Source organism: Entelurus aequoreus, linkage group LG04 (genome assembly GCF_033978785.1).
Source record: "Entelurus aequoreus isolate RoL-2023_Sb linkage group LG04, RoL_Eaeq_v1.1, whole genome shotgun sequence".
Lineage (NCBI taxonomy): Eukaryota > Metazoa > Chordata > Actinopteri > Syngnathiformes > Syngnathidae > Entelurus > Entelurus aequoreus.
The window spans coordinates 77,079,032-77,106,947 of record NC_084734.1 but is presented as its reverse complement, the minus strand read 5'-3'; the positions used below and the strand labels follow the sequence as shown (position 1 = coordinate 77,106,947).

General features: G+C 41.1%; 1 protein-coding gene across 3 annotated transcripts in view; it reads right to left on the bottom strand.

Moving 5' to 3' along the window:
- flt4 (fms related receptor tyrosine kinase 4) overlaps positions 1-27,916 on the bottom strand; it is a 222,213-nt gene that overhangs the window by 23,522 nt on the left and 170,775 nt on the right. For all 3 annotated transcript variants that reach the window (XM_062045717.1, XM_062045718.1, XM_062045719.1), the window contains exons 15-18: positions 17,245-17,376; positions 13,042-13,148; positions 12,583-12,718; positions 12,068-12,172 (exon numbers count right to left, since the gene is read on the bottom strand). In XM_062045717.1, coding sequence (XP_061901701.1) covers positions 12,068-12,172; positions 12,583-12,718; positions 13,042-13,148; positions 17,245-17,376 — 480 coding nt within the window. The remainder of the gene's footprint in view (positions 1-12,067; positions 12,173-12,582; positions 12,719-13,041; positions 13,149-17,244; positions 17,377-27,916) is intronic.

Here is a 27,916-nt window from a genome sequence, read left to right as displayed (position 1 = left end):
TCCTTATACACACACCATATTAATACTTGTGTGTTTAATGCGCCGACAATCCATCAAGTGGTGCGGCTTAATAGCTTACCGAAGTCGTATTAAAAACATTTTGACAGATTTTTGAGCGCCGTGTGTAATGTTCTATATTCTTAATGGAACATTTAAAGTTTTGGTGCTGTTTACTGGCGTCATATTGCAGTTTATACGTATCTCTTATGTTTGAATGCCATCTACTGGTCACACTTATCATTACACCATGTACCAAATAAAATTGCTTCGAGGTCGGCAAGCACAACCAGAATTATGCCGTACAATAGGCGCACCGGGTTTTTAGGCGCACTGTCGAATTTGAGATAATGAAAGGATTTTAAGTGCGCCTTATAGTCTGAAAAATATGGTAAATGATGACATTGTGGGTGCACACTGCTAGAAATGGCAGACATTAAAAAAACAGTATTTCTCACTGTTAATTGGTATTGGTCACGTTAAACGCATTTCCATGAAGTAGGATTATTATCAGTTAATTAAATATTTTCAGTTAGAGCACAAAACAATTGTTTTTGAATTTCTAAATAATTTTTTTTACATAATCAGAGCCTTCTAAAACATGAAATACCATATAGTCACCTTTTACATTCGTTTCAATATAGTAGCCTCACGTGGGTTTTACTGTGTGTTTTACAGTACTCGCCGGTAGTGATGTATATCTTTGGGATTTTTCACATACCAATTTCAATATTCCTTATGGATACCGGTATTCATCGTTACTCTTATCAGTATTGTATGTAATTTGTGTGAAATAAAGATGTGAAAAATATTCATTTTTTTATTAGCACAAGAGGCTGCGCACCAGCAACATCATGATACATCTCACAGCAGGGAAGTATTTGATCAACACCTGCTTTTTTAGTCTTAAACAAGTCAACTATGTGTACAATGCAAGGTGCAATGCAGTTATGTCATCATCTTGTAAAGACCACTCAGATCTATCACCATGTTTCTATTCGTTATTATTGTACTCAGTATATCCATCCATCCATCCATTTTTCTACCGCTTATCCGCACAACGTTTGAAATAATAGTAATGAAATAATATATGATAATGTAAAATAATTTTAATCTATGGCAGGGGTCCCCAAACTGTTTGACTCGGGGGCCGCATTGGGTTAAAACAATTTGGCCTGGGCCGAGATATATATATATATATATATATATATATATATATATATATATATATATATATATATACACTACCGTTCAAAAGTTTGGGGTCACATTGAAATGTCCTTATTTTTGAAGGAAAAGCACTGTACTTTTCAATGAAGATAACTTTAAACTAGTCTTAACTTTAAAGAAATACACTCTATACATTGCTAATGTGGTAAATGACTATTCTAGCTGCAAATGTCTGGTTTTTGGTGCAATATCTACATAGGTGTATAGAGGCCCATTTCCAGCAACTATCACTCCAGTGTTCTAATGGTACAATGTGTTTGCTCATTGGCTCAGAAGGCTAATTGATGATTAGAAAACCTTGTGCAATCATGTTCACACATCTGAAAACAGTTTAGCTCGTTACAGAAGCTACAAAACTGACCTTCCTTTGAGCAGATGGAGTTTCTGGAGCATCACATTTGTGGGGTCAATTAAACGCTCAAAATGGCCAGAAAAAGAGAACTTTCATCTGAAACTCGACAGTCTATTCTTGTTCTTAGAAATGAAGGCTATTCCACAAAATTGTTTGGGTGACCCCAAACTTTTGAACGGTAGTGTATATATATATATATATTGTATATATATATACATATATATATATATATATATATATATATATTCGTCACGCTCTAATTGACTGAAAGAGCGCACCCATGCGATGTCATGTTATCGTTGGAAAAATGCATTTTTAGACAACGTGATTTGCCTGAGCGGCTAGGAGACACCGGGGGGGGGGGGGTTAATTGTGTTTTGATATAAATTCTGCAATATCTGTCACCTTGACTTGTGATACCAAAGCAGCTTTGTTGGTAAACATCAAAAGCGGCAATTGAGGCGTTAATACTCTACATTTTATTGTTATATTTATTTATATTTTGCTATTTTAGGCGGCCCTCTGAAGCAGCTGTAATTTTGATGAAAATGAGTTGACCCCCCCTGCTTTAGGACCAGCATAACTCACGCTTCTGTTTGGTCATTTGTGAGTGGGGCGGTATAGCTCGGTTGGTAGAGTGGCCGTGCCAGCAACTTGAGGGTTCCAGGTTCGATTCCCGGTTCCGCCATCCTAGTCACTGCCGTTGTGTCCTTGGGCAAGACACTTTACCCACCTGCTCCCAGTGCCACCCCCACTGGTTTAAACGTAACTTAGATATTGAGTTTCACTATGTAAAAGCGCTTTGAGTCACTGGAGAAAAGCGCTATATAAATATAATTCACTTTTTAAAAAGTGAGTAAAAACCAGGGGCCATATTTATCAAGCGTCTTAGAGTGCCATTTTACACTTAAGTCCTGAGAATTTGCGAAATTTAGTCCTACTCTCAAACTTAAGAATAAAAGATATTTATCAACTTTCTTAAGTCTAAGAATCACTCCTACTCTCCACGATATTTAAGAGACCTTCAGAGGTGTCCTAAGTGGTTAGGAGTTGCCAGCGGGGGATGGCACTGAGGCGAGAGAGACGTGCGCGAACGTTCAGGGAGCGGAAGGATGTCCTGGCTTTATTTGATGACGAGCAGCTGATCAAACGGTATCGTTGACATAGCGGGTATTAGTTTTATATATATATATATATATATATATATATATATATATATATATATATATATATATATATATATATATATATATATATATATATATATATATATATATATATATATATATATATATATATATATATATATATATATTATATATATTATTATATATAGAGCCACCCACACCAGTTTCAAATTAGTTGCCTAATTAATGAATTGGAAAGAAAAGGAAACATTTATTTTTGATTCATTGCCAATATTGTTTGTTTGTTTTGCATTATTTTGTAGTTTATTGTCAAAATATACACTCCCATTGTCCACTTAAATATTTCTAAGATATTTCTTTATTCTTAGACAAGGGATTCCCTTCCGTGATTGGTAATTTCTATGGACACAGAAATGACGTCACTTAAATTTCCGTTTAGGGCACATAGTAATGTCGTAATTCAGCTCTGAGTGTGACATTTAAGATTCAGTCCTACACTTCGCTGAAAGTGTGAGTAAGACCCTTGATAACTAACTTTTAAGTGCAGCTTTCAGCGAAACATTTCTTTACTCATAAGTCAACTCTGAGCAGACTTCTTAGGAGTAATTCTAAGAAGCTTGATAAATACGGCCCCAGATCTCAGCTCTGTTTCTATACACGAACAGGGACACAAACCCAGAAAACACATGCACGCAACTAAAAAATGCGCAGCAACGCCCAAAACACACACAAACCGCCAGAAAACACGCAACTTTTACCAAACACAAATGTGGGCCAAATGCACAGCAACGTCCAAAACACACGAGTGCAATGTGGGGACAACACAAGGAAAGTACCATGAAACTGGAAGTGAGCATGCTACTGGAAAGTAAGCCCTGGATAAATATGAATACGTGGATGCCATCTGTGACTCTGCTGTCCATTTAAGGGGACGCCAACGCGGCCGCCATAATGAGCAGGGCAAAGCTGTGTCTATTTACTGCACTGCATAAGTCAACTTAGAGCAGGGGTCACCAACCTTTTTGAAACCAAGAGCTACTTCTTGGGTACTGATTAATGCGAAGGGCTACCAGTTTGATGCACACTTAAATAAATTGCCAGAAATAGCCAATTTGCTCAATTTACCTTTAACTCTATGTTATTATTAATAATTAATGATATTTACACTTAATTGAACGGTTTAAAAGAGGAGAAAACACACAAAAAAAATGACAATTCAATTTTGAAACATAGTTTATCTTCAATTTCGACTATTTAAAATTCAAAATTCAACCGAAAAAAAGAAGAGAAAAACTAGCTAATTCGAATCTTTTTGAAAAAATTAAAAAAATAATTTATGGAACATCATTAGTAATTTTTCCTGATTAAGATTCATTTTAGGATTTTGATGACATGTTTTAAATAGGTTAAAATCCAATCTACACTTTGTTAGAATATATAACAAATTGGACCAAGCTATATTTCTAACAAAGACAAATCATTATTTCTTCTAGATTTTACAAAACAAAAATTTTTAAAAGAAATTCAAAAGACTTTGAAACAAGATTTAAATGTGATTCTACAGATTTTCTAGATTTGCCAGAATAATTTTTTTTGAATTCTAATCATAAGTTTGAAGAAATATTTCACAAATATTCTTCGTCGAAAAAACAGAAGCTAAAATGAAGAATTAAATAAAAATTTATTGAATATTCTTTACAATAAAAAAAATAAATTTACTTGAACATTGATTTAAATTGTCAGGAAAGAAGAGGAAGGACTATAACAGGTAAAAAGGTATATGTGTTTAAAAATCCTAAAATCCTTTTTAAGGTTGTATTTTTTCTCTAAAATTGTCTTTCTGAAAGTTATAAGAAGCAAAGTAAAAAAAATAATGCATTTATTTAAACAAAAGAAGACCAAGTCTTTAAAATATTTTCTTGGATTTTCAAATTCTATTTGAGTTTTGTCTCTCTTAGAATTAAAAATGTCGGGCAAAGTGAGACCAGTTTGTTAGTAAATAAATACAATTTAAAAAATAGAGGCAGCTCACTGGTAAGTGCTGCTATTTGAGCTATTTTTAGAACAGGCCAGCGGGCGACTCATCTGGTCCTTATGGGCTACCTGGTGCCCTCGGGCACCGCGTTGGTGACCCCTGACTTAGAGCATACTTGCCAATGTAGTGGATTGTCCGAAGCTTAAGCAGGCAACAAAAGTAGTTTAGTACAACAAATTTATTTACCCATTATCAGAAGTGCAGGTTGAATTGAGTTGGTCGTGCAGACAAACCACAAGTTACTCCGGAGCCAACAAGACACACACAAGCCAAAATCACTCCCGAGTTCCGGTCTTCTGCCATTTTTTATATGTCTGTTGTGCGTCATCGTTCCTTATCGAGTGCGTCAGTGTCTTGTTTTGCTTTTCCTATCTGTTCCATAACAACTCGAATCCTTTAGACAGTCAACACATTCTATAGACAGGTTGGCACGACTTAATATTCACTTTTGTCCTACAACTGGTCCATTCAATGGCACAAAAATACAAGAGTATTGAAAATGAGCGGACATTCTTAAAAGACAAGAAATATAGGTCAAAAGGTCAGAAATTCTACTACATAAACCTTGAGACCTCCGATACCTGGGGGTGGGGGGTGGGGCGAGGGGCGTGGTTGGGGGCGTGGTTAAGAGGGGAATATATTTAAGCTAGAATTCACCAAGTCAAGTATTTCATATATTATATATATATATATGTATGAAATACTTGACTTTCAGTGAATTCTAGCTATATACATATATATATATATATTTTATTATACATATAAATAAAATAAATACTTGAATTTCAGTGTTCTGGAGGCTATCCAGTAGATGGCAGTATTGTCCTGTTTAAGAGTGTCACAACATTGCTGTTTACGGCAGACAAACTGCTTTACGGTAGACTAAACGTGACTGCTGTTGTGTGTTGTTACCGTGCTGGGAGGACGTTAATGAAACTGCCTAACAATAAACCCACATAAGAAACCAAGAACTCGCCCTCGATCATTCTACAGTTATAACGTGATTGGGCAGGCACGCTGTTAATATTGTGGGAAAGCATACGTGAAAACAGACTGTCGCCGCTGTCCCCACTCATGTCCGAGCTGGAGGGGGTGTGGCCTCCAGCTCCGGCTGAATACCGGGAGTTTATCGGGAGAAAATTTCTGCCGGGAGGTTATCGGGAGAGGCGCTGAATACCGGGAGTCTCCCGGTAAAACCGGGAGGGTTGGCAAGTATGACTTAGAGGTCTGTCCGTGATTAAAACACAACTCATTACATCGGTAGCTCTACAATGTATATTTACAGCGCTTTTCCACATTGTGTCATGTCACAGCCTTATTCCAAAATAGAATACATTCATTTATGTTTTCATAATGACAATGTGAAAAAGTTATGAGTTATTTTTTTTAGCAAATTTACTGAAAAAAAACATAAGTACTCACAGCCTTTGCTCAATGCTTTGTTGATATGCACCTTTAGCAGCAATTACAGCCTCAGGTCTTTTTTTGAATACGATGCCGCAAGCTTGGCACACCTACCCTTGGGCAGTTTTGCCCATTCCTTTAAGCAGCACCTCTCAATCTCCATCAGGTTGGATGAGAAGCATTGTTTTTTTAATCCAGGATGTCTCTGTACATTGCTGCATTCATCTTTCCCTCTATCCTGACTAAGCTCCCAGTTCCTGCCACTGAAAAACATCCCCACAGCATGATGCTGCCACTACAATGGTATTGGCCTGGTGATGAGCGGTGCCTGGTTTCCTCCAAACATGACGGCTGGCTTTCACGCCTGAGTTTAATTTCAGCTTTGTTCAAGCTTTGTCTCATCAGACCAGAGAATTTTGTTTCTCATGGTCTGAGAGTCCTTCAGGTGCATTTTGGCAAACTATTTTTTTTTACTAAGAAATGGCTTCTGTCTGGCTACTATACCATAGAGTGCTGGTTGATGGTTTGCCGCAGAGATGGTTGTCCTTCTGGAAGTTTCTCCTCTCTCCACAGAGGAATGCTGTAGCTCTGACAGAGTGACCATCAGGGTCCGTACTTATCAAGCTTCTTAGAGTGCCATTTTACACTTAAGTCCTGAGAATTTGCGAAATTTAGTCCTACTCTCAAACTTAAGAATAAAAGCTTTTTATCAACGTTCTTAAGTCTAAGAATCACTCCTACTCTCCACGATATTTAAGAGACCTTCAGAGGTGTCTTAAGTGGTTAGGAGTTGCCAGCAGGGGATGGCACTGAGGCGAGAGAGACGTGCGCGAACGTTCAGGGAACGGAACAATGTTTTTTTTTTTTTTATGACGAGCAGCTGATCAAACGGTATCGTTTAGACAGAGCGGATATTATTTTTGTCACAGATTTAATACTTTTCGATTCCTTGTTGATTTCTGCATGTGTCTGCAGTGGGCTAGTATATATAGAGCCACCCACAAATTAGTTGCCTAATTAATGAATTGGAAAGAAAATGTTATGACAGTAGCGTATGTGTGTGGCCGTGAGGTGAGTGACGTCAGTGAGTGTGTGGGCCATAGAAGAGAGGGAGCGGTAGCGTGAGTGCCGGCGGGGACTAGTTTGTTTTGTATTATTTTGTAGTTTATTGTCAAAATATACACTCCCATTGTCCACTTAAATATTTCCAAGATATTTCTTTATTCTTAGACAACGGATTCCCTTCCGTGATTGGTCATTTCTATGGACACAGAAATTACGTCACCTAAAATTCCGTTTACGGCACATAGTAATGTCGTAATTCAGCTCTGAGTGTGACACTTAAGATTCAGTCCTACACTTCGCTGAAAGTGTGAGTAAGACGCTTGATAACTAACTTTTAAGTGCAGCTTTCAGCGAAGAATTCATTTACTCTTAAGTCAACTCTTAGCAGACTTCTTAGGAGTAATTCTAAGAAGCTTGATAAGTACGGCCCCAGGTTCTTGGTCACCTCCCTGACTAGACTAAGATGAATGCAGCAATGTGCAGAGACATCCTGGATAAAAACCTACGCTTCTCATCCAATCTGAAGGAGCTTGAGAGGTGCTGCAAAGAGGAAAGAGCAAAACTGCCCAAAAATAGGTGCGCCAGGCTTGTGGCATCATAATCAAAAATACTTGAGGCTGTAATTGCTGCCAAAGGTGCATCAACAAACTATTGAGCAAAGGCTGTGAATATGTACATACATGTTATTTTTATTTTATTTTGAATACATCTGCACCATGTTCAAAAAAAAAAAAAGAGTACATTGTCATTATGGGATGATTCTATTCAAAATTCTACTTTGCATGTAGAATTTTGAGGAGAAAAATAAATATATTCCATTTTGGAATAAGGCTGTAACGTAACAACATGTGGAAAAAGTAAAGAGATGTACTGTGTGCAGTGCAAAAAGTCAGTGTTCAAAAACAAGAAAAAAAATAAATAAAAATTAGGGGTATTTTATTTGAACTAAGCAAAATTATCTGCCAATAGAATAAGAAAATTTGGCTTTTCAAGACTTTCCAAAACAAGTAAAATTAGCTAACCTCAATGAACCCAAAAATACCTTAAAATAAGTATATTCTCACTAATAACAACTGTACTACTATATGAGTACGTTTTCTATTGTTTCATTGAAAATAAAACCGCAAAGTCCATTTGGCTGTCATCTGTTTTAATATGAGACACAATTGTGTCAAAGTCATGATTTTTTTTTTCATGCTTGAAATAAGAAATTATTACTTTAAAAAAGTAGTTTTATACTTGTGAGTGTTGATGACACAGCTTTGCAACAGTTGATATTCTAGTTTCAAGCATGTTTTACTCAATATAGGTCATCAAATCTCAGCAACAAGCTGTAATATCTTACTGAGATCATTTAGGACCAAAACTCTTAAAACAAGTAAAACACTCTAACATAAAATCTGCTTAGTGGGATGAATTATCTTATCAGACAGAAAATAAGCAAATATCACCCTTATTTGAGATATTTAATCTTACTGAGATTTCAGTTTTTGCAGTGTATTGCCCGAAAAGTTGAATAAATACAGAAGATGTAGCTTTTCACTTTGTCAACTTTCTTCTGGGCATCCCCCTCATGTACTTGTGTATCCCTCTCAGACTGCTAGGACTTACACTTAGATGTTTATACGTAGATGCCACCTTCAGGCTGGTCAAGCACATCAACACGACCACCATCCTGAGCAGGGCTTTCATCAGACCAATACGTCTGATAACGGCGTCAGATGCAACATTTACGTGTAGATATCTATCTTCCCCTTTTATCGTACTTGTGTTGTGTTTCCTCTGTATTCTATCTTTTTGAGGTTTGCGTGTGTTTTGGACTTTTCTGAGTATTTGCCACCGTAGGACACAACTTACTGATGTTCTGCTGAGAGAAAGCTCCAGTATGCTGGACAAGAACCACAATGATGCAAATACATAATCATTTCACACGTTCATCGGTCAGCTTTTTAAGGTTAACGACGCCTCTGACGGTAAAGTTGGAAAAAGTCGGCCTCGGTTAGAGCGTCATCCGAATGGAACGAAGTGCCTCACACTATTAGAGGACTGGGGAATGTTTGCGCCTGGAAAAGACATAAAACTCTACTTAGCTCAATTTTATGATTGTTGATACGCTGGACTTTGTAGGCTTAATGTGTTCTGTCCGAGTGAGCTTATGCAAGTTTACATTTTATTTGTTTGGTGTTTTACTGCCTTTTATATTAGAATTTCAATTGTCTGACTGTGACAGAGTGGATGAACTTGGTACTCATCACTCGTCTAAACAGGTCTTCACCTCATTATTTTATTGGTTTGCTAGCATTTTCCGGACCATAGGGCGCACCGGATTATAAAGCGCACTGCCGATGAGCGGGTCTACTCAGGTCTATTTTCATACAAAAGGCGCACCGGATTATAGGGCGCATTAAAGGAGTCATATTATTATTATTTTTTTCTAATTTGAAAACACTTCCTTGTGATCTACATAACATGTAATGGTGGTTACGTGGTTAAAATGTTGCATAGATTAGGTTTTACAGATCATCTTCAAGCCGCTTTCTGACAGTCGCTTCAGGGTGGGCGGTCTTATTTATGTAGCTCACCTTCGGCAGAGTCTTCTCCCCGTCATCTTTGTTGTAGCGGTGTAGCGTGCAAGGACGGGGGTGGAAGAAGTGTCAAAAGATGGAGCTAACTGTTTTAATGACATTCAGATTTTACTTAAATCAATAACGGAGCACACTAGTGCAATAACAATGCCGGAAATGTGTCCTGTGAAAAAGCGTCCGACCGGAACTCTCTAATAACTAAAGTTCCTTGGGTGAATAATGTAAACTCACTACACCGGTATGTTTTAGCGCTTTCATGGCGAGTTTACTGACAGATATAAGTAAGAACTAGAGATAAATGCTTTAAAATGTAATATCGGAAATGATCGGTATCGGTTTTTTAATGATCGTATCATTTTTTAAAATCAAATCAACATAAAAAACACAAGATACACTTACAATTAGTGCACCAACCCAAAAACCTCCCTCCCCCATTTACGCTCATTCACACAAAAGGGTTGTTTCTTTCTGTTATTAATATTCTGGTTCCTACATTATATATCAATACAGTCTGCAAGGGATACAGTCCGTAAGCACACATGATTGTGCGTGCTGCTGGTTCACTAATAGTACTAACCTTTAACAGTTCATTTTACTCATTTTCATTAATTACTAGTTTCTATGTAACTGTTTTTATATTGTTTTACTTTCTTTTTTATTCAAGAAAATGTTTTTAATGTATTTATCTTATTTTATTAATTTTTTTTAAAAAGGACCTCATCTTCACCATTCCTGGTTGTCCAAATTAGGCATAACAATGTGTTAATTCCACGACTGTATATATCGGTATCGGTTGATATCGGAATCTGTAATTAAGAGTTGGACAATATCGGAATATCGGATATCGGCAAAAAAGCCATTATCGGACCTCCCTAGTAAGAACTTTACACTACTTTACTGTATATTAGAAATGGCAACAGCGGAGGATGAATGTCCTATAACAAGAAGAAAAAGAAGAAGCTTATCATTTACGGTGTCTGCACGGACTACAAAGGCGGACTCACACAAATTTTCAGGACTTATGCAGATCCCAAATACAGATCAGCAGGTGCCAGAAGGTAAGAAACGTTGCGTTTACGAAACAGAACGCCGGATAATGTCTTACCTTATACACACACCATAATAATACTCGTATGTTGAAGCACAGTACAATCCATCAAGTGGTGCAGCTTCATAGCTCACCAAAGTCGTTCCAAAACATTTTGATCGATTTTTGAGCGCCGTGTGTAATGTTCTATATTTTCAATGGAACATATAAAATGTTGGTGTTGTTTTCTTGAGTCATATTGCAGTTTACACATACACTACCGTTCAAAAGTTTGGGGTCACCCAAACAATTTTGTGGAATAGCCTTCATTTCTAAGAACAAGAATAGACTGTCGAGTTTCAGATGAAAGTTCTCTTTTTCTGGCCATTTTGAGCGTTTAATTGACCCCACAAATGTGATGCTCCAGAAACTCAATCTGCTCAAAGGAAGGTCCGTTTTGTAGCTTCTGTAACGAGCTAAACTGTTTTCAGATGTGTGAACATGATTGCACAAGGGTTTTCTAATCATCAATTAGCCTTCTGAGCCATTGAGCAAACACATTGTACCATTAGAACACTGGAGTGATAGTTGCTGGAAATGGGCCTCTATACACCTATGTAGATATTGCACCAAAAACCAGACATTTGCAGCTAGAATAGTCATTTACCACATTAGCAATGTATAGAGTGTGTTTCTTTAAAGTTAAGACTAGTTTAAAGTTATCTTCATTGAAAAGTACAGTGCTTTTCCTTCAAAAATAAGGACATTTCAATGTGACCCCAAACTTTTGAATGGTAGTGTATCTCTTATGTGTGACTGCCATCTACTGTTCACACTTATCATTTCACCATGTACCAAATTAAATCGCTTCGAGGTCGGTAAGCACAACCGGAATTATTCCGTACATTAGGCGCACCGGGTTATAAGGCGCATTGTCGAGTGTTGAGAAAATGAAATGATTTTAAGTGCGCCTTGTAGTCCGAAAAATACGGTAGATTCTTTGCTTTGTACTTTTGATTGTTTAAATCGCTTTTTTGATTTTTTTGTCCTGTTTTACACGTGTTTAAGGCATGCTTTGTCAATAAACACGCCACACTTCCGACAAACTGAAAGTCTGCCTTCCAATCATTTGGCGCTCAGACGCCGCACCACTACGGCGACCCATGAATATATAAAGGATATTTTGATTGTCGACAATTTTACACACACAAAGATAAATCCCACCTTTCAACATCTTGACAGCCACCGTGTCCGGACGTATGTTCTTGCTGATGCCGTAGATGGATGCCTCTATTACCTTCCCGAAGGCGCCGTGGCCTAAAACCTTCCCTGTTTCCAGGGGCCGCAAAAAGACACAACATTTAGAGCCGGGCTTGGTATTTACTGTGGTAATTTCATTTTAAAAAATACTAAATGCATCTGGTAGCTATGGAGACCAGCCAGAGAAATTACTGTCTCAATTTGCAGCGCTTTTCTAAAGCGTGTGCTCCAATGAGTTGCAGCCGGAGAGCAGATGCCTTTTCCTGGGGGTGTTTTTAAAGAGCCGTGCAGGGAGCGAGCACATATTAAACATTAGCACTTTTTTTTTTTTTTGGTGGGGGCAGTCTGCAATTCAAACTCTTCCATTAAGAATTCAAAGGAATGGAAAACTAATTCAGTTTCATCCATCTCGTCTTGCCCCTTGGTATTCCCTCCACCTGTTCCCTCCATTATCCCAGCATGCATCTCTGCTTGCTCACCCAGTCGGAGTCGATCTCGAGGGATTTCCCACTGGGAGGAGTCGTAGGGCAGGTATTCGCACTGCTCGTCCACGGGCACCACGCCAGGGTCCATGATGATTGACAGATATCCCGTCTTGATGTCGGCGGGGTTAATCTGAGGGACGCGGAGACATGACATAACGTTGTCGTGGGCTGGGAGTGACAAATGAAAGCACCTTGAGAGCGCAGTAGAGAACTGTCAAAGTATTCCTCACAGGCGTAGCGGCCGCGTGACAATGTGTTATGTGACAAAGTTAGCAAAATAATAAATGGCAATTTGGGACCCGTCACGCTCGTCCTTGTTCTGCTGGATAAAAGCCCCAGCGTTCAAAGAGGAAGGTGACTGAGCCGCGATGAGTCAGAGGTTACGGAGTCATTCGCTCTGGCAGACTCTCACAAACACTCAGACGCACGAGGTGTTAAGCGGCGACCTCTGACCCGTTTGACGTTGCAGAATATGAGGATGAGTAAGGCCCAGAAGAAGATCGCGATGACTCCGGTCCCGATGAGTATTACGATCTCCACGCTGGCCTTGTCGCTCGAACCTAGGCAAAAAGAGAGCACCTTTTCAAAATGGGAACACAATGTACCAAACCCAAAACTAGTGAAGTTGGCACGTTGTGTAAATGGGAAATAAAAACAGAATACAATGATTTGCAAATCCTTTCGAACCTATATTCAATTGAATAGACTGCAAAGACAGTTAGAACCGGTAAACGTTATTTTTTGCAAATATCAGCTACCGTATTTTTTTGGAGCACACTTTGTGGAGACAGTTACATGTAATATATATATAATATCCGCTACCCCTCCCTGATACCGAAGTACATGTCAAACTACTTCCTTAACGTAAATGACCGCCATAACCACAACACCAGGGGGAGCTCCACTAACCACGTTAAACCCAGATTCCGAACTAACAAAGGTCTTAACTCATTCTCCTTCTATGCCACATCAATGTGGAATGCGCTCCCAACAGGTGTAAAAGAAAAGGCATCTCTATCCTCCTTCAAAACCGCAATAAAAGTACACCTCCAGGCAACTTCAACCCTAAACTAACGCCCTCCCCGGATTGTAAATAATCAAATGTTTTTCTTATGCTTTCTGATCTCTCTCTCTATGTCCACTACTTGCTGTACATATCCTACCAAGTCAGTCCTACACTGTTTCAATGTCCATTTCTCTGATGATGCAATTGTTGATGACTGAAGTGTTGATACCAACCAAACCTAACCCCTCCCCCCCTCACCCTCCTCCACATCCCACACCCCGGATTGTAAATAATGTAAATAATTCAATGTATATACTCTGATGGTTATCTTGTGTGATGACTGTATTATGATGTTAGTATATATTTGATAGTATATACTGTATCTGTATCGTAAATCAATTTAAGTGGACCCCGACCGACTTAAACAAGTTGAAAAACTTATTCGGGTGTTACCATTTTAGTGGTCGATTGTACGGAATATGTACTTCACTGTGCAATCTACTAATAAAAGTTTCAATCAATCAAAAAAAATGGTTGTGCGTTGGCAGCAAATGCAACAGATTCAGGGCAGGGCGCCTCAGATGGTAGAGTGGTCGTCCAGAAACTTGAGGGTTCCCGGTACGAATCCAGTTTCCACCATCCTAGTCACTATCTCAGGATGAGTACCTTTTTACATTTTAATCGATACGGTACCAATTCCTGGTACCTGGGCACTGAATCCACCAATTTCCGGTGCTTCTGTGTCCATGGGTTAATCCATTTTAATTAGTTTAATAATAACATATGATTTCATTAAACATTAAACAGTGAGCTGATAAAAACTGTGCTGTCCCGCTGTTATGTTTTGATTTCTTACACTTCTGAGTGGTTTTTACAAATAGTATTTAGTAGACTTTAGATGCAGTTGCAATTCCAAAATGACAGTAGTGTATAAACTACAGTGTGTTGCCTGGTCAGAGAGTAGTCTTTATCATTAAGTTAAAACTAGCCTTTTGTTGCGCCCTAAAAAGTATTTATACTGTAAGTATTGTACTTATTACACATTAGCTGTTTGATTGTAACATGTATCTTAGTTGTAGTGTTTGATTGCTAAATTTGGAGGTGTTAAAATCTCCATGCTAATGCTAATCAGTAGCATGTGTATAGCAAATCTAAGGCCATGTCTACACTAAGCCGGATAACCCCTTAAACGAATAATTATTTAACCTAAGCCCCGTTTCAGCCACACTAAACCATCGTTAAAGGTCCCCCTCCTCGGACACATTCTTACACGGGTAAGTCAGCCGTGTCATTCTTGAATCTCCGGCACTTAGCTTTGTATGGACTCATTGATCGTTTACAAAGTGAGTTCGGAGAGGAAGTGACCTCAGAAAGACCTCGCTTTGTGTGCATTTTCCGCGCATGTGTACTAGGTCGCGTTGCGCCGGCGGACACAGTTGGGTGGGGGTCTTAAACGATGGCATTGTTGTGTGTGGACACGGATAAGGTTAGGTGTGATTTACCCTGGATAACCTTATCCGGCTTAGTGTAAACGGAGCCTAAGGTAAATTCGCATCGAGCTAGCGCATTTTGAATAGTGAAGCCTTACTGTAAGTTCAGGTGTTTTGTACCTGCTTTGTTAGCATAGAAAATTGCAACATTACTTAGAGGCCGTCTTACTGAGTTGGATCAGAGTGCTGCTCGGGGTGCTTGTTTGCCCGCCAAGTTTTTGAGGCGACCGATTCTGCAACCGGACGTGAAGTAACATGCAAGAAAGCTATGGAAATATGGCACTGTTTGGTTTTACGTGAAACGATACCTGGAGTTAGCAATATTACAGCTCTTTTTATTACCTATTCTGTGTTATATGTGTTTTATGTTGCACGGTTGCACCAAGAAAAATCCCTAGTTTGTGAACCCGTTCTCAAACAATGGCAATAAAAACTATTCTGATCACTGCCGTTGTGTCCTTGGGCAAGACGTTTTCACCCAACTTGCTCCCAGTGGCACGTGTTTATAAGTGCTTTGCGGTGGTCGGGAAAACCACATTTCCGTCTGTCTACCTCAGGTCAGCTTTTGTACCCCCATCATTGCACGAATGTGGAGTGCAGGAACGATACGTTCTCAGTTCTTACTGTAAAGTACTGTGAGTACCGTATTTTTCGGAGTATAAGTCGCACCGGAGTATAAGTCACATTTTTTGGGGAAATGTATTTGATAAAACCCAAACATGTGGATGCAAATGTCCGTAGCTGAATGAAGGGTAGTTAGCTTTTAAGATGTGTAGTGAAGCCTCCATTTTTTTTTAAGATAAAGCTGTCCTCCATGAAGTGGTCAAAGGCAATATCATGTCTATTGTGGTTTTTACTTCACAACAGTAATAATAACTGCCAAAATAAATACTGCATTTTTCGGAGTATAAGTCGCTCCGGAGTATAAGTCGCATTTTTTGGGGAAATGTATTTGATAAAACCCAAACATGTGGATGCAAATGTCTGTAGCTGAATGAAGGGTAGTTAGCTTTTAAGATGTGTAGTGAAGCCTCCATTTTTTTTTTAATAAAGCTGTCTTCCATGAAGTGGTCAAAGGCAATATCATGTCTATTGTGGTTTTTACTTCACAACAGTAATAATACCTTTAACATTCTTAACTGCCAAAATAATTACCGCATTTTTCGGAATATAAGTCGCTCCGGAGTATAAGTCGCACCGGCCGAAAATGCATAGTAAAGAAGGAAAAAAACATATATAAGTCGCACTGGAGTATAAGTCGCATTTTTTGGGTAAATGTATTTGATAAAATCCAACATCAAGAATAGACATTTGAAAGGCAATTTAAAATAAATAAAAAATAGTGAACAGGCTGAATAAGTGTACGTTATATGAGGCATAAATAACCAACTGAGAACGTGCCTGGTATGTTAACGTAACATATTATGGTAAGAGTCATTCAAATAACTATAACATATAGAACATGCTACACGTTTACCAAAAAATCTGTCACTCCTAATCGCTAAATCCCATGAAATCTTATACGTCTAGTCTCTTACGTGAATGAGCTAAATAATATTTGATATTTCACGGTAATGTGTTAATAATTTCGCACATAAGTCGCCCCTGAGTATAAGTCGCACCCCCGGCCAAACTATGAAAAAAAACTGCAACTTATAGTCCGAAAAATACGGTATCTAGAAAAGCACTATATTAATCCTAGCCATTATTTTATTATCAATGGCCGATGGACAGATTATTTCTGGTGTCATTTTTCCCTAGTCTACAGTCCTTTAACAGATTGTGTTCGACCTCAGAGAGTCCGATGCCGCGCCTCTCTGTGGGAACAAGAATGACATTTTATTGACTGTAGAAAGTGCTGTCATCGGCATTCGCGTACCATCCCGACATTAAATCTCGATGGTGTGGTAATGACAAAATTTCCCATATAATCGATATGGACCATGAAGCTCTGTCCTGCAAACCTACTGAATTATTCATCCGGAATACAAAATTGCACCAGCGGTCAGTGATTTTGATTTTATAGCAGGGAAGTGTGCGTGCCTCCGGCAGTGAAATGTGGAAGGGGACTGATTAAAATTCCGACCTTACACACGACGTGTCAGCGGTGAGGAGCTTACTGGGTGAAATTGCTGTTATATAATGTGTGTGTTGTCTCACCAATGACCCGGAGGGTCGCCGTTGAGTGCACACAGCCACGCAGGTTGCAGGCGGTGCAGGTGTAAAGGCCGGCATCCTCCTCTCGAACTCGCTGGATGCTCAGCGTGCGGTTCGAATCCTGCAGCTGGATCCCTGCACCAGTTACACACAAACCCTCCCATCAGTCTCAATTATCGTCCTTCTCTCCATCCTGTTCCACCTCCAATCTATAGTCATTACTCCAGCACCTCATGTGCTGAACTGCATGTCCCAGAAGCCCCTCGAAGGGAGCTGTCACTCAGCCACTCATGAGAAATCTCATGAGTCATGTCTATCCATCCGTCCCTGCAGTGTTTTATTATGCTCTGTGAGTGCTTATGAGCCTATGCACTTTACACATCTGTGCAAATATTGTTTGCTTTAAGCAATTATTCAACTGTATGAAAGTGTGGGAGGCTGGTGGGTGGACTGGATATCTCTCTCTCTCTCACACACACACACACACACACACACACACACACACACACACACACACACACACACACACACACACACACACACACACACACACACACACACACACACACACACACACACACACGCACAAACACATTCTTGTATTTTTTACCTTCTTGAGACCTCCGAAAAAAATGCCTACCTCTTTAGGACCACCCTTTCTAGATATATAAAGATTTGTATTTATAACATTAATAATAATATATATATATATATATATATATATATATATATATATATATATATATATATATATATATATATATATATATATATATATATATATATATATATATATATATACTATTGTATATATATATATATAGTGTTCTAAAGTTAGACTCCAGATGACACTGAAGGACTCCAGAGACAAGACCATTAGTACTGTTGCACCGCCCCTAGTAACTGGGCGGAAGTGGACACCATCCGATGCGGTGCAGCAAGCTACAGCAGCCCTGAGGCACAGAGACATCGTGGGAAAGGTCCAACAGGGAAGAGGAGGCTTTGGCCTGACTGCAAGAGAACCATCCTGGAAAAATGCTACAACATCAGAGCGGAGGACGCTGGTGGTGGAGGAGGTGCGTCGCCAGGAGGAGGTCTTAAGGAGTGCGAAGGCTGTCTCTCTCGCCAAACAGGGGCAATGGATGCAGTGGGAAGGAGTGGAGAGGAGAAAGATAAGCTGGAAGGAGCTATGGCAGATGGAAGCAAGTAAAATCAGCTTTATCATCAGAGCAACGTATGATGTGCTCCCATCACCAAAGAATCTCCATCAGTGGTATGGCGAGGATCCAATCTGTGCCCTCTGCCCAACTCCAGCAACCCTCAGACACATCATGACAGGATGTAAGACGAGCCTAACGCAGGGGAGATACACCTGGCGACACAACCAGGTCCTCAAGAGCTTGGCATCAGCCCTGGAGAGTATGCGTGGTGCCGTCAACTCCTTGCCACCAAGAGTATCCAATCCCATGAAGACAACAATGTTTGTCCGAGAGGGCGGGAAAACACCCAAACAGCTTTCCACCAAACCAGAAGCAGGACACCTATACAGGGCCCGCGACTGGAAGATGCTGGCAGACATCGGCAAACAACTGGTTTTCCCACCTGAGATTGCTTCTACCAACCTCAGGCCAGACTTGGTGCTCTGGTCCCCTTCGGTGAAGACTGCTTACGTCATAGAGCTCACAGTCCCATGGGAGAACTCTGTGGAGGAGGCCTATGAACGTAAGAAGCTGCGCTACTCAGAGCCAGCAGAAGAAGCGAGGCAGCGTGGCTGGAACACCAAAGTCTATCCAGTTGAAGTGGGATGCAGAGGATTTGTGGCGTCGTCTACCATCAGACTGCTGAGGGAACTCGGCAGCCACGGTCAGGCCCTGCGGAGGACCATCAGAGCAGTCTCAGAGGCAGCCGAAAGAAGCAGCCAGTGGATTTGGCTCAAGCGGAAGGACCCCAGTTGGGCCCCAAAAACAGCAGTATAACAGGGTGAATTTCAGGAACAGTTGAGCACGGGACACAAGCTGAGGACTGATCATCCTTCGGCGGGCCACCTTTGTGGAGGGTGTATAGTGTTTGAAGGCCGAAACACCCAATGATGCAAGGGCACACTACTGAAGATGTGTCGCTTGTCCAATTGTCCTGGAATTTAACCCTGACCAAGTCTCATATACAACTCACAAGAACACCCCACCCCCCACACCCCCACGTTGTCTGTCAACCACTCTCAACAACAAGGACATCTCGAGTGAGTACTCTCCACATTTGGCACAAGGGACTGTTCAACATCTCGTCCTGTGTTTTTTGATTCTGATCGTCTGGACACGTCCAGTGACGGCTGTGAAAGGACAGCTGACAACATGGGAAAGTCCATGTGACAGCTTGGAGAGACAGCTGACAGGAGGGAACAGACCCCACTGGGGCTGTCATGGGCTAGCTCCCCGTGATGGCAGTCCCCAACGCTGATTCAGCTAATTGGAGACACCCGCAAAATGCTACGAAAAGTAAACAAAGGAAAATACCCCTGGAGCCTGCGAGAGCGGGGGCGCAAGATGGCTCATTGGCTGACAACACGGTTACTGACCTACGAACGGAAATCACTATGAACAAGGAGAGCACAACACACGAGACAGCAACAACAGCAGTGGGACACAAGCTTCAGGTGTGCATCTGTGGTTGGAACAAAGTAACATCAACAACGGGCTTAAAGATCCATCAAGGGAGGAAAAGGTGCCTGAGAGAGCAGAGACAAGGGCCTCGCATTGATCAATACTTGTTACGAAGTAATCAGTCAAGTCAGTCGAGTGAAGCACAGCGACGGGACACAAACCAAAGTTCGCAGAGCATCAGCACCCCTGTATCTGAAGAAGGTAATACAAGCACAGACATGCTGGTGGAGGAGCCCGCACAACCACAAAGACCTCCAATGGAGAGAAAGATCAAAGGGCACAAACCTGGTGTAAAGTGGCCCAAATCTGTTGACAAGAAAGAATGGGAGACAATCAACAGGGACCTTACAGAAATCCTGGAGCAACAAACAGGCACAGCAGAGGGAAAGATCGAAAGGATGGGCGACATAATTTACAACTACGGACAAGAACGTTTTGGAGTGAGCAAAGGGAGAAGTGGAAAGAATCTACCACCGCCAGCTAAATCCAGGAGGCAGCAGGAGATCGACAGGCTTATCAGAGAGAGGAGGCAGATAAGAAAGCTATGGAAAAAAGCAGACGACGCTGAGAGGGAAGGTCTCATGCTACTCCAAGCAGACATCAAGAGCCGGATAGCAACCTTGCGGAGAGCGGAAAACTTGAGGAAGCTTCGCAAGAAGAAAGAACACACAAGAACTCGTTTCTATAAAGACCCCTTCAAGTTTGTCAAAGACCTCTTCACAAAGGAAAAAAGCGGAACTTTGAAAACATCAAAGCAGGAACTGGAGCAACACCTGGAAAAGATTCACCACGACTCAAAAAGGCAGGAGCATATAGTCATCCCACCTGAAATCCCGCCAATTCAACCACCTGTATTCAACCTGGACACTAGCCCTCCGAAATGGAAAGAAGTAGAGAACACAGTCCGACGAGCAAGAGCAGCATCGGCTCCGGGACCTAACGGAGTACCATATAAGCTCTACAAGAACGCACCGGATGTACTACGCTTTCTGTGGAAACTCATGAGGGTAGTGTGGCAGAAGCAAGGAATACCCAAGGCTTGGCGAAGGGCTGGTGGTGTGCTAATACCTAAAGAAAAGGATGCATCGGAAATCAGCCAGTTCAGACCAATCTGTCTTCTCAATGTTGAGGGGAAAATCTTTTTCAGCGTGGTGTCTCAGAGGCTGTCCACATACCTGGTAAAGAACAAATACATTGATACATCTGTACAGAAAGCTGGAATTCCAGGATTCTCTGGCTGCCTAGAACATACAAGCATGATCTGGCATCAGATCCAAGCAGCCAAGAAGGATAAGAGAGATCTTCATGTAACCTTCCTCGACCTGGCCAATGCATTTGGCTCAGTTCCCCATGAACTTCTCTGGGAATCTTTTAGCTTCTTCCTTGTACCAGAACCCATCACCACACTGGTCAAGAACTACTTCCAAGACCTGCAGCTGTGCTTCACAACAGCCAACTTTACTACAACATGGCAGCGCTTGGAAGTAGGCATCATGGCAGGCTGCACAGTTTCACCCCTGATTTTCACAATGGCCATGGAAGTCATCATGAGGGCCTCAAGGTGGGTGGTGGGTGGTGAACGAACCAGGGCTGGGCTCCGTCTTCCACCTATCAGGGCTTACATGGACGACATGACAACACTAACCACTACTGCAGCATGCACTAAGCGTCTACTTGGAAAGCTGCAGGAGAACATCGAGTGGGCCCGAATGAAATTCAAGCCTAGTAAATCTCGAAGCATCTCCATAATCAAGGGGGTGCTGAGAGATACAAGGTTCTACATCGGCAAAGACCCTATTCCAACGGTGTCTGAGCAGCCTGTCAAAAGCCTGGGCAGATGGTACAATGCAAGCCTCAAGGACAAACAACAAATAGAACAACTAAGGCACGAGATCGCGAAGAGCCTGGATAACATAGACAAGACTCTACTGCCAGGGAAACTGAAGCTTTGGTGCCTACAATTTGGACTCCTCCCCCGGACAATGTGGCCACTCACTGTGTATGAAGTTCCAGTAACCACTGTGGAGAAGATGGAGCGAACCATCACTTCATATGCAAAAAAGTGGCTTGGCATTCCACAATGTCTAAGTAACATCGGCCTCTACGGCAAAGGGATCCTGGAGCTACCTCTCACTAGTCTAACTGAGGAATACAAGTGTTCTAAAGTTAGACTCCAGATGACACTGAAGGACTCCAGAGACAAGACCATTAGTACTGTTGCACCGCCCCTAGTAACTGGGCGGAAGTGGACACCATCCGATGCGGTGCAGCAAGCTACAGCAGCCCTGAGGCACAGAGACATCGTGGGAAAGGTCCAACAGGGAAGAGGAGGCTTTGGCCTGACTGCAAGAGAACCATCCTGGAAAAATGCTACAACATCAGAGCGGAGGACGCTGGTGGTGGAGGAGGTGCGTCGCCAGGAGGAGGTCTTAAGGAGTGCGAAGGCTGTCTCTCTCGCCAAACAGGGGCAATGGATGCAGTGGGAAGGAGTGGAGAGGAGAAAGATAAGCTGGAAGGAGCTATGGCAGATGGAAGCAAGTAAAATCAGCTTTATCATCAGAGCAACGTATGATGTGCTCCCATCACCAAAGAATCTCCATCAGTGGTATGGCGAGGATCCAATCTGTGCCCTCTGCCCAACTCCAGCAACCCTCAGACACATCATGACAGGATGTAAGACGAGCCTAACGCAGGGGAGATACACCTGGCGACACAACCAGGTCCTCAAGAGCTTGGCATCAGCCCTGGAGAGTATGCGTGGTGCCGTCAACTCCTTGCCACCAAGAGTATCCAATCCCATGAAGACAACAATGTTTGTCCGAGAGGGCGGGAAAACACCCAAACAGCTTTCCACCAAACCAGAAGCAGGACACCTATACAGGGCCCGCGACTGGAAGATGCTGGCAGACATCGGCAAACAACTGGTTTTCCCACCTGAGATTGCTTCTACCAACCTCAGGCCAGACTTGGTGCTCTGGTCCCCTTCGGTGAAGACTGCTTACGTCATAGAGCTCACAGTCCCATGGGAGAACTCTGTGGAGGAGGCCTATGAACGTAAGAAGCTGCGCTACTCAGAGCTAGCAGAAGAAGCGAGGCAGCGTGGCTGGAACACCAAAGTCTATCCAGTTGAAGTGGGATGCAGAGGATTTGTGGCGTCGTCTACCATCAGACTGCTGAGGGAACTCGGCAGCCACGGTCAGGCCCTGCGGAGGACCATCAGAGCAGTCTCAGAGGCAGCCGAAAGAAGCAGCCAGTGGATTTGGCTCAAGCGGAAGGACCCCAGTTGGGCCCCAAAAACAGCAGTATAACAGGGTGAATTTCAGGAACAGTTGAGCACGGGACACAAGCTGAGGACTGATCATCCTTCGGCGGGCCACCTTTGTGGAGGGTGTATAGTGTTTGAAGGCCGAAACACCCAATGATGCAAGGGCACACTACTGAAGATGTGTCGCTTGTCCAATTGTCCTGGAATTTAACCCTGACCAAGTCTCATATACAACTCACAAGAACACCCCACCCCCCACACCCCCACGTTGTCTGTCAACCACTCTCAACAACAAGGACATCTCGAGTGAGTACTCTCCACATTTGGCACAAGGGACTGTTCAACATCTCGTCCTGTGTTTTTTGATTCTATGCACATATAAAAAAGGTCATCTTTTAGTTAATTGTATTTTTTAATTTTTTTTGTAATTGGTTTTTAATCTTTATTATTTACTTCAAGTTATTACAGTATGTCTCTAGATCAGTGGTTCTTAACCTTGTTGGAGGTACCGAACCCCACCAGTTTCATATGCGCATTCACCAAACCCGAACCGTAATCATAGAACAATGTTATTATATTAAATAAATACTAATAAAGATATATTTTACAAACAGAAAGTTACAGGAATGTACACATGATCCAATGTTTACATCTCATTGTGCAACATGTGAATGTTTTAGTGGGAACTAAATGCGATATCTGAAAGGGGTACACATTATTTCCAAAGCAGGACCCCCACCCAGACATATAATACTAGTACACAACTCATGAAAAACAATATGTTATAGTCATTGTTAGTGGGCCAAAACACTTATATTAGAAAATAATGTCATGGAAATGACTACTGTCATTTGATGCAGGTGTGACCACAGTGTATGTGCACGTCTGACGTCGCTCACATGTGCTCCACTGAATGCTTTGCGTTTGCTCACACACATGGAAAATTAGAGGGAATTGTTTGGGGGGTATCCATAATACGCCGACAGGGAGAAGTTTTTGTTTACACAATGAGTCGGGTGTGTCTTGAACTCCACGGCGGAGGCTCTGCCGAACCCCTGAGGCCGACTCACCGAACCCTTAGGGTTCGATCGAACCCAGGTTAAGAACCACTGCTCTAGATCATACTTGCCAACCCTCCCAATTTTCCCGGGAGACTCACAAATTTCAGTGCCCCTCCCGATTTCAACCATTCTCCCGAATTACTCCCAATTTCCACCCGGTTAACAATTTTGGGGGCGTGCCTTAAAGGCACTGCCTTTAACGTCCTCTACAACCTGTCGTCACGTCCACTTTTCCTCCATACAAACAGTGTGCCGGCATAGTCACATAATATATGCGGTCTTTGCACACACACACAAGTGAAAGCAAGGCATACTTGATGAACAGCCATACAGGTCACACTGAGGGTGGCCGTATAAACAACTTTAACACTGTCACAAATATGCGCCACACGGTGAACCCACACCAAACAAGAATGACAAACACATTTCGAGAGAACATCCGCACCGTAACACGACATAAACACAACAGAACAAATACACAGAACACCTTGCAGCACTTAACTCTTCCAGGACGCTACAATATACACCCCCGCTACCACCAAACCCCGCCCACCTCAAAAACCACGCCCCCACCCGTCTCCCCATCTCCAGAATTCGGCGGTCTCAAGGTTGGCAAGTATGCTCTAGATCAGTGGTTCTTAACCTTGTTGGAGGTACCGAACCCCACCAGTTTCATATGCGCATTCAGTCTTTAGTGAAAAATAAAATGTTGTTTTTTTCAAATTCAAGACAAAGTTACAGTATATGTGTGGAGGGGGGCGTGGTCGGCGCGCTTGCTGCAGGAGCGGGGTGTGCCACAGCTGACAAGTGATTAGACTGCCCAGCTGGGGCTAGTTGTCTAATCACCTGTTATTCTTATCAGTAGCGGCCGGGAGCAGGAGGAAGAGGAGGGCTTGGAGAGACGGAAGCACGCGGAACACGAAGGAGTGGACTGAAAAGTCGAGTGTCGTGCTAGATCTTTAATGAAACAAATAAAACGTTGTTAAACCCGGAACGCCAGTCCGCAGCTCACGTGTGTGATCAGCAAGAACCCACTGGGAGGCAACCTCCACAATATGTTTTTTGACTGGTGCACAAAATGAACCGTGCATGAACATCACCTTGTTCAAAGAACAAAACCAACACAGTGCATGAACTCACAACAAATTACACACATGCAAATCAGATGGAAAATTAGAGGGAACATCGTTTGGGGGGTATTCATAATACGCCGATAGGGAGAAGTTTTTATGTACACGATGAATCGGTGTGTCTTGACCTCCGCAGCGGAGGCTCCGTCGAACCCCTGAGGTCGATTCACCGAACCCCTAGGGTTCGATCGAACCCAGGTTAAGAACCACTGCTCTAGATACATATTTATTTAATCTTTTTTAAAATGAATTTTGGCCAAATGGGGCACATTTCATTTTCTTACACACACTTATTACAAATGTTGGCCAGAGGGGGAGCAATTCAAATTTTTACACACACACTTATTTCATGTGTTGACCAGAGGGGGAGCACTTTTAAAACCGACACACAGGAGTTTGATAGATTTCACCACCAGGGGTGCAAATGAGACATTCTCTATTAGATGCAATGGTTTTCTGTATTGGGACCATGATTTCGGTCCTAACTTGTTCACTGGTCCTCATATGGAAGGCACTTTTCCTCGTTGATGTCTCAAGAGGGGTAGAAATTCAAGAACACACACACACACACACATTCTCGTATTTGATACCTTCTTGAGACCTCTAAAAATGCTTACCTCTTTAGGACCACCCTTTCTAGATATATAAAGATTTGTGTTTACAACATTAATAATAAATACGTACTATGCAAATATAAAAAAGGTAAGCTTTTAGTTGTTTTTTTATTTATTCGTAATTGTTTTTTAATCTTCATTATTTACTTCAAGTTATTACAGTGAATCTCTCTATATATGTTTATTTTATTTTGTTTATTAATTTTGGCCAAAGGGGGCACATTTACATTTCTTACACACACTAATTACATATATTGGCCAGAAGGGGAGCACTTAATTTTTTTTTACACACACTTGTTATTTCATATGTTGACCAGAGGGGGAGCACTTTTAAAACCGACACACAGTCAATTTGAAAAATCCCTTCTTTTTGGCACCACCCTAATTTTGATAGATTTCACCACCAGGGGTGCAAATGAGACATTCTCTATTAGATGCAATGGTTTTCCGTATTGGGACCATGATTTCAGTCACTAACTTGTTCACCGGTCCTCATATGGAAAGTACTTTTCCTCGTAGTCTCAAGAAGGGTAGAAATACAATAACATACACACACACACACACACACACACACACACACACACACACACACCCACACACACACACACACACACTTGTATTTATTACCTTCTTGAGACCTCGGAAAATGCCTACCTCTTTAGGACCACCCTTTCTAGACATATAAAGATTTGTATTTACAACAGTAATATATACATACTATGCAAATATATATATATATATATATATATATATATATATATATATATATATATATATATATATATATATATATATATATATATATATATATATATATATATATATATATATATATTGTAATTGGTTTTTAATCTTCATTATTTATTTCAAGTTATTACAGTATGTCTATGTACATATTTACTTTATTTTTTAAAATTCATTTTGGCTAAAGGTTGCACATTTCAATTTCTTACACACACTTGTTATTACATATGTTGACCAGAGGGGGATCAGTTCAAATGTTTACACACACTTGTTATTTCATATGTTGACCAGAGGGGGAGCACTTTTAAAACCGACACACAGTCAATTTGAAAAATCCCTCCTTTTTGGGACCACCCTAATTTTGATAGATTAAATGCAATTGTTTTCCGTATTGGGACCACAATTTCAGTCCTAACTTGTTCACCGGTCCTCATATGGAAGGTACTTTTCCTTGTTGATGTCTCAAGAAGGGTAGAAATACAAGAACACACACCCACACACACAAAACATCTGGTCAATGTCTGTTCTTCAGCGATAATGAGCAACGTTCTGTCTCTTCACTCTCACTTCTGTTCTAAGTATCAACCTGGAAGTTCACTTGTTCTATAAAAACCTCCTAAAATATGCAATCTCTGACAATGTGGGTGTATGCGAGTTGCTGAATGCCAGGTAGGCAATGAGCTGCTGTTGTAAAAATATGTTCCACCTACAGCAAGGCTGCAAGGCCTGTGAAAGCCTGAAAATAATGCACGTCAAGCAGACACTTAATTGTTCTTGCACATTGTTTTGTTTCCTGACAATTAACAATTATAAATTTAAAAGTGTTGTCAAACCCCATTTAAAAGGAATTAAACAGTGGTACCTCAGATTTTGTTAGTAATCCATTCCAAAAGGTTAAATGAAAACCGAATCCTAAGAAAACCAAAACATTTTACCCCCAATAGGGAAATAATGGAAATCTAATTAATCTGTTCCAGACAACCAAAAATATTAAAACAAGACACATTTGATAGAGACTGATTATAGTCTTACATGCAGAATACGTTGTGAAATACAAAACCACTGAAGTTGGCATGTTGTGTGAATGGTAAATAAAAACAGAGTACAATGATTTGCAAATCCTTTTCAACTTATATTCAATTGAATAGACTGCAAAGGCAAGATATTTAATGTTCCAACTGAGAAACGTTGTTTTTTTTGC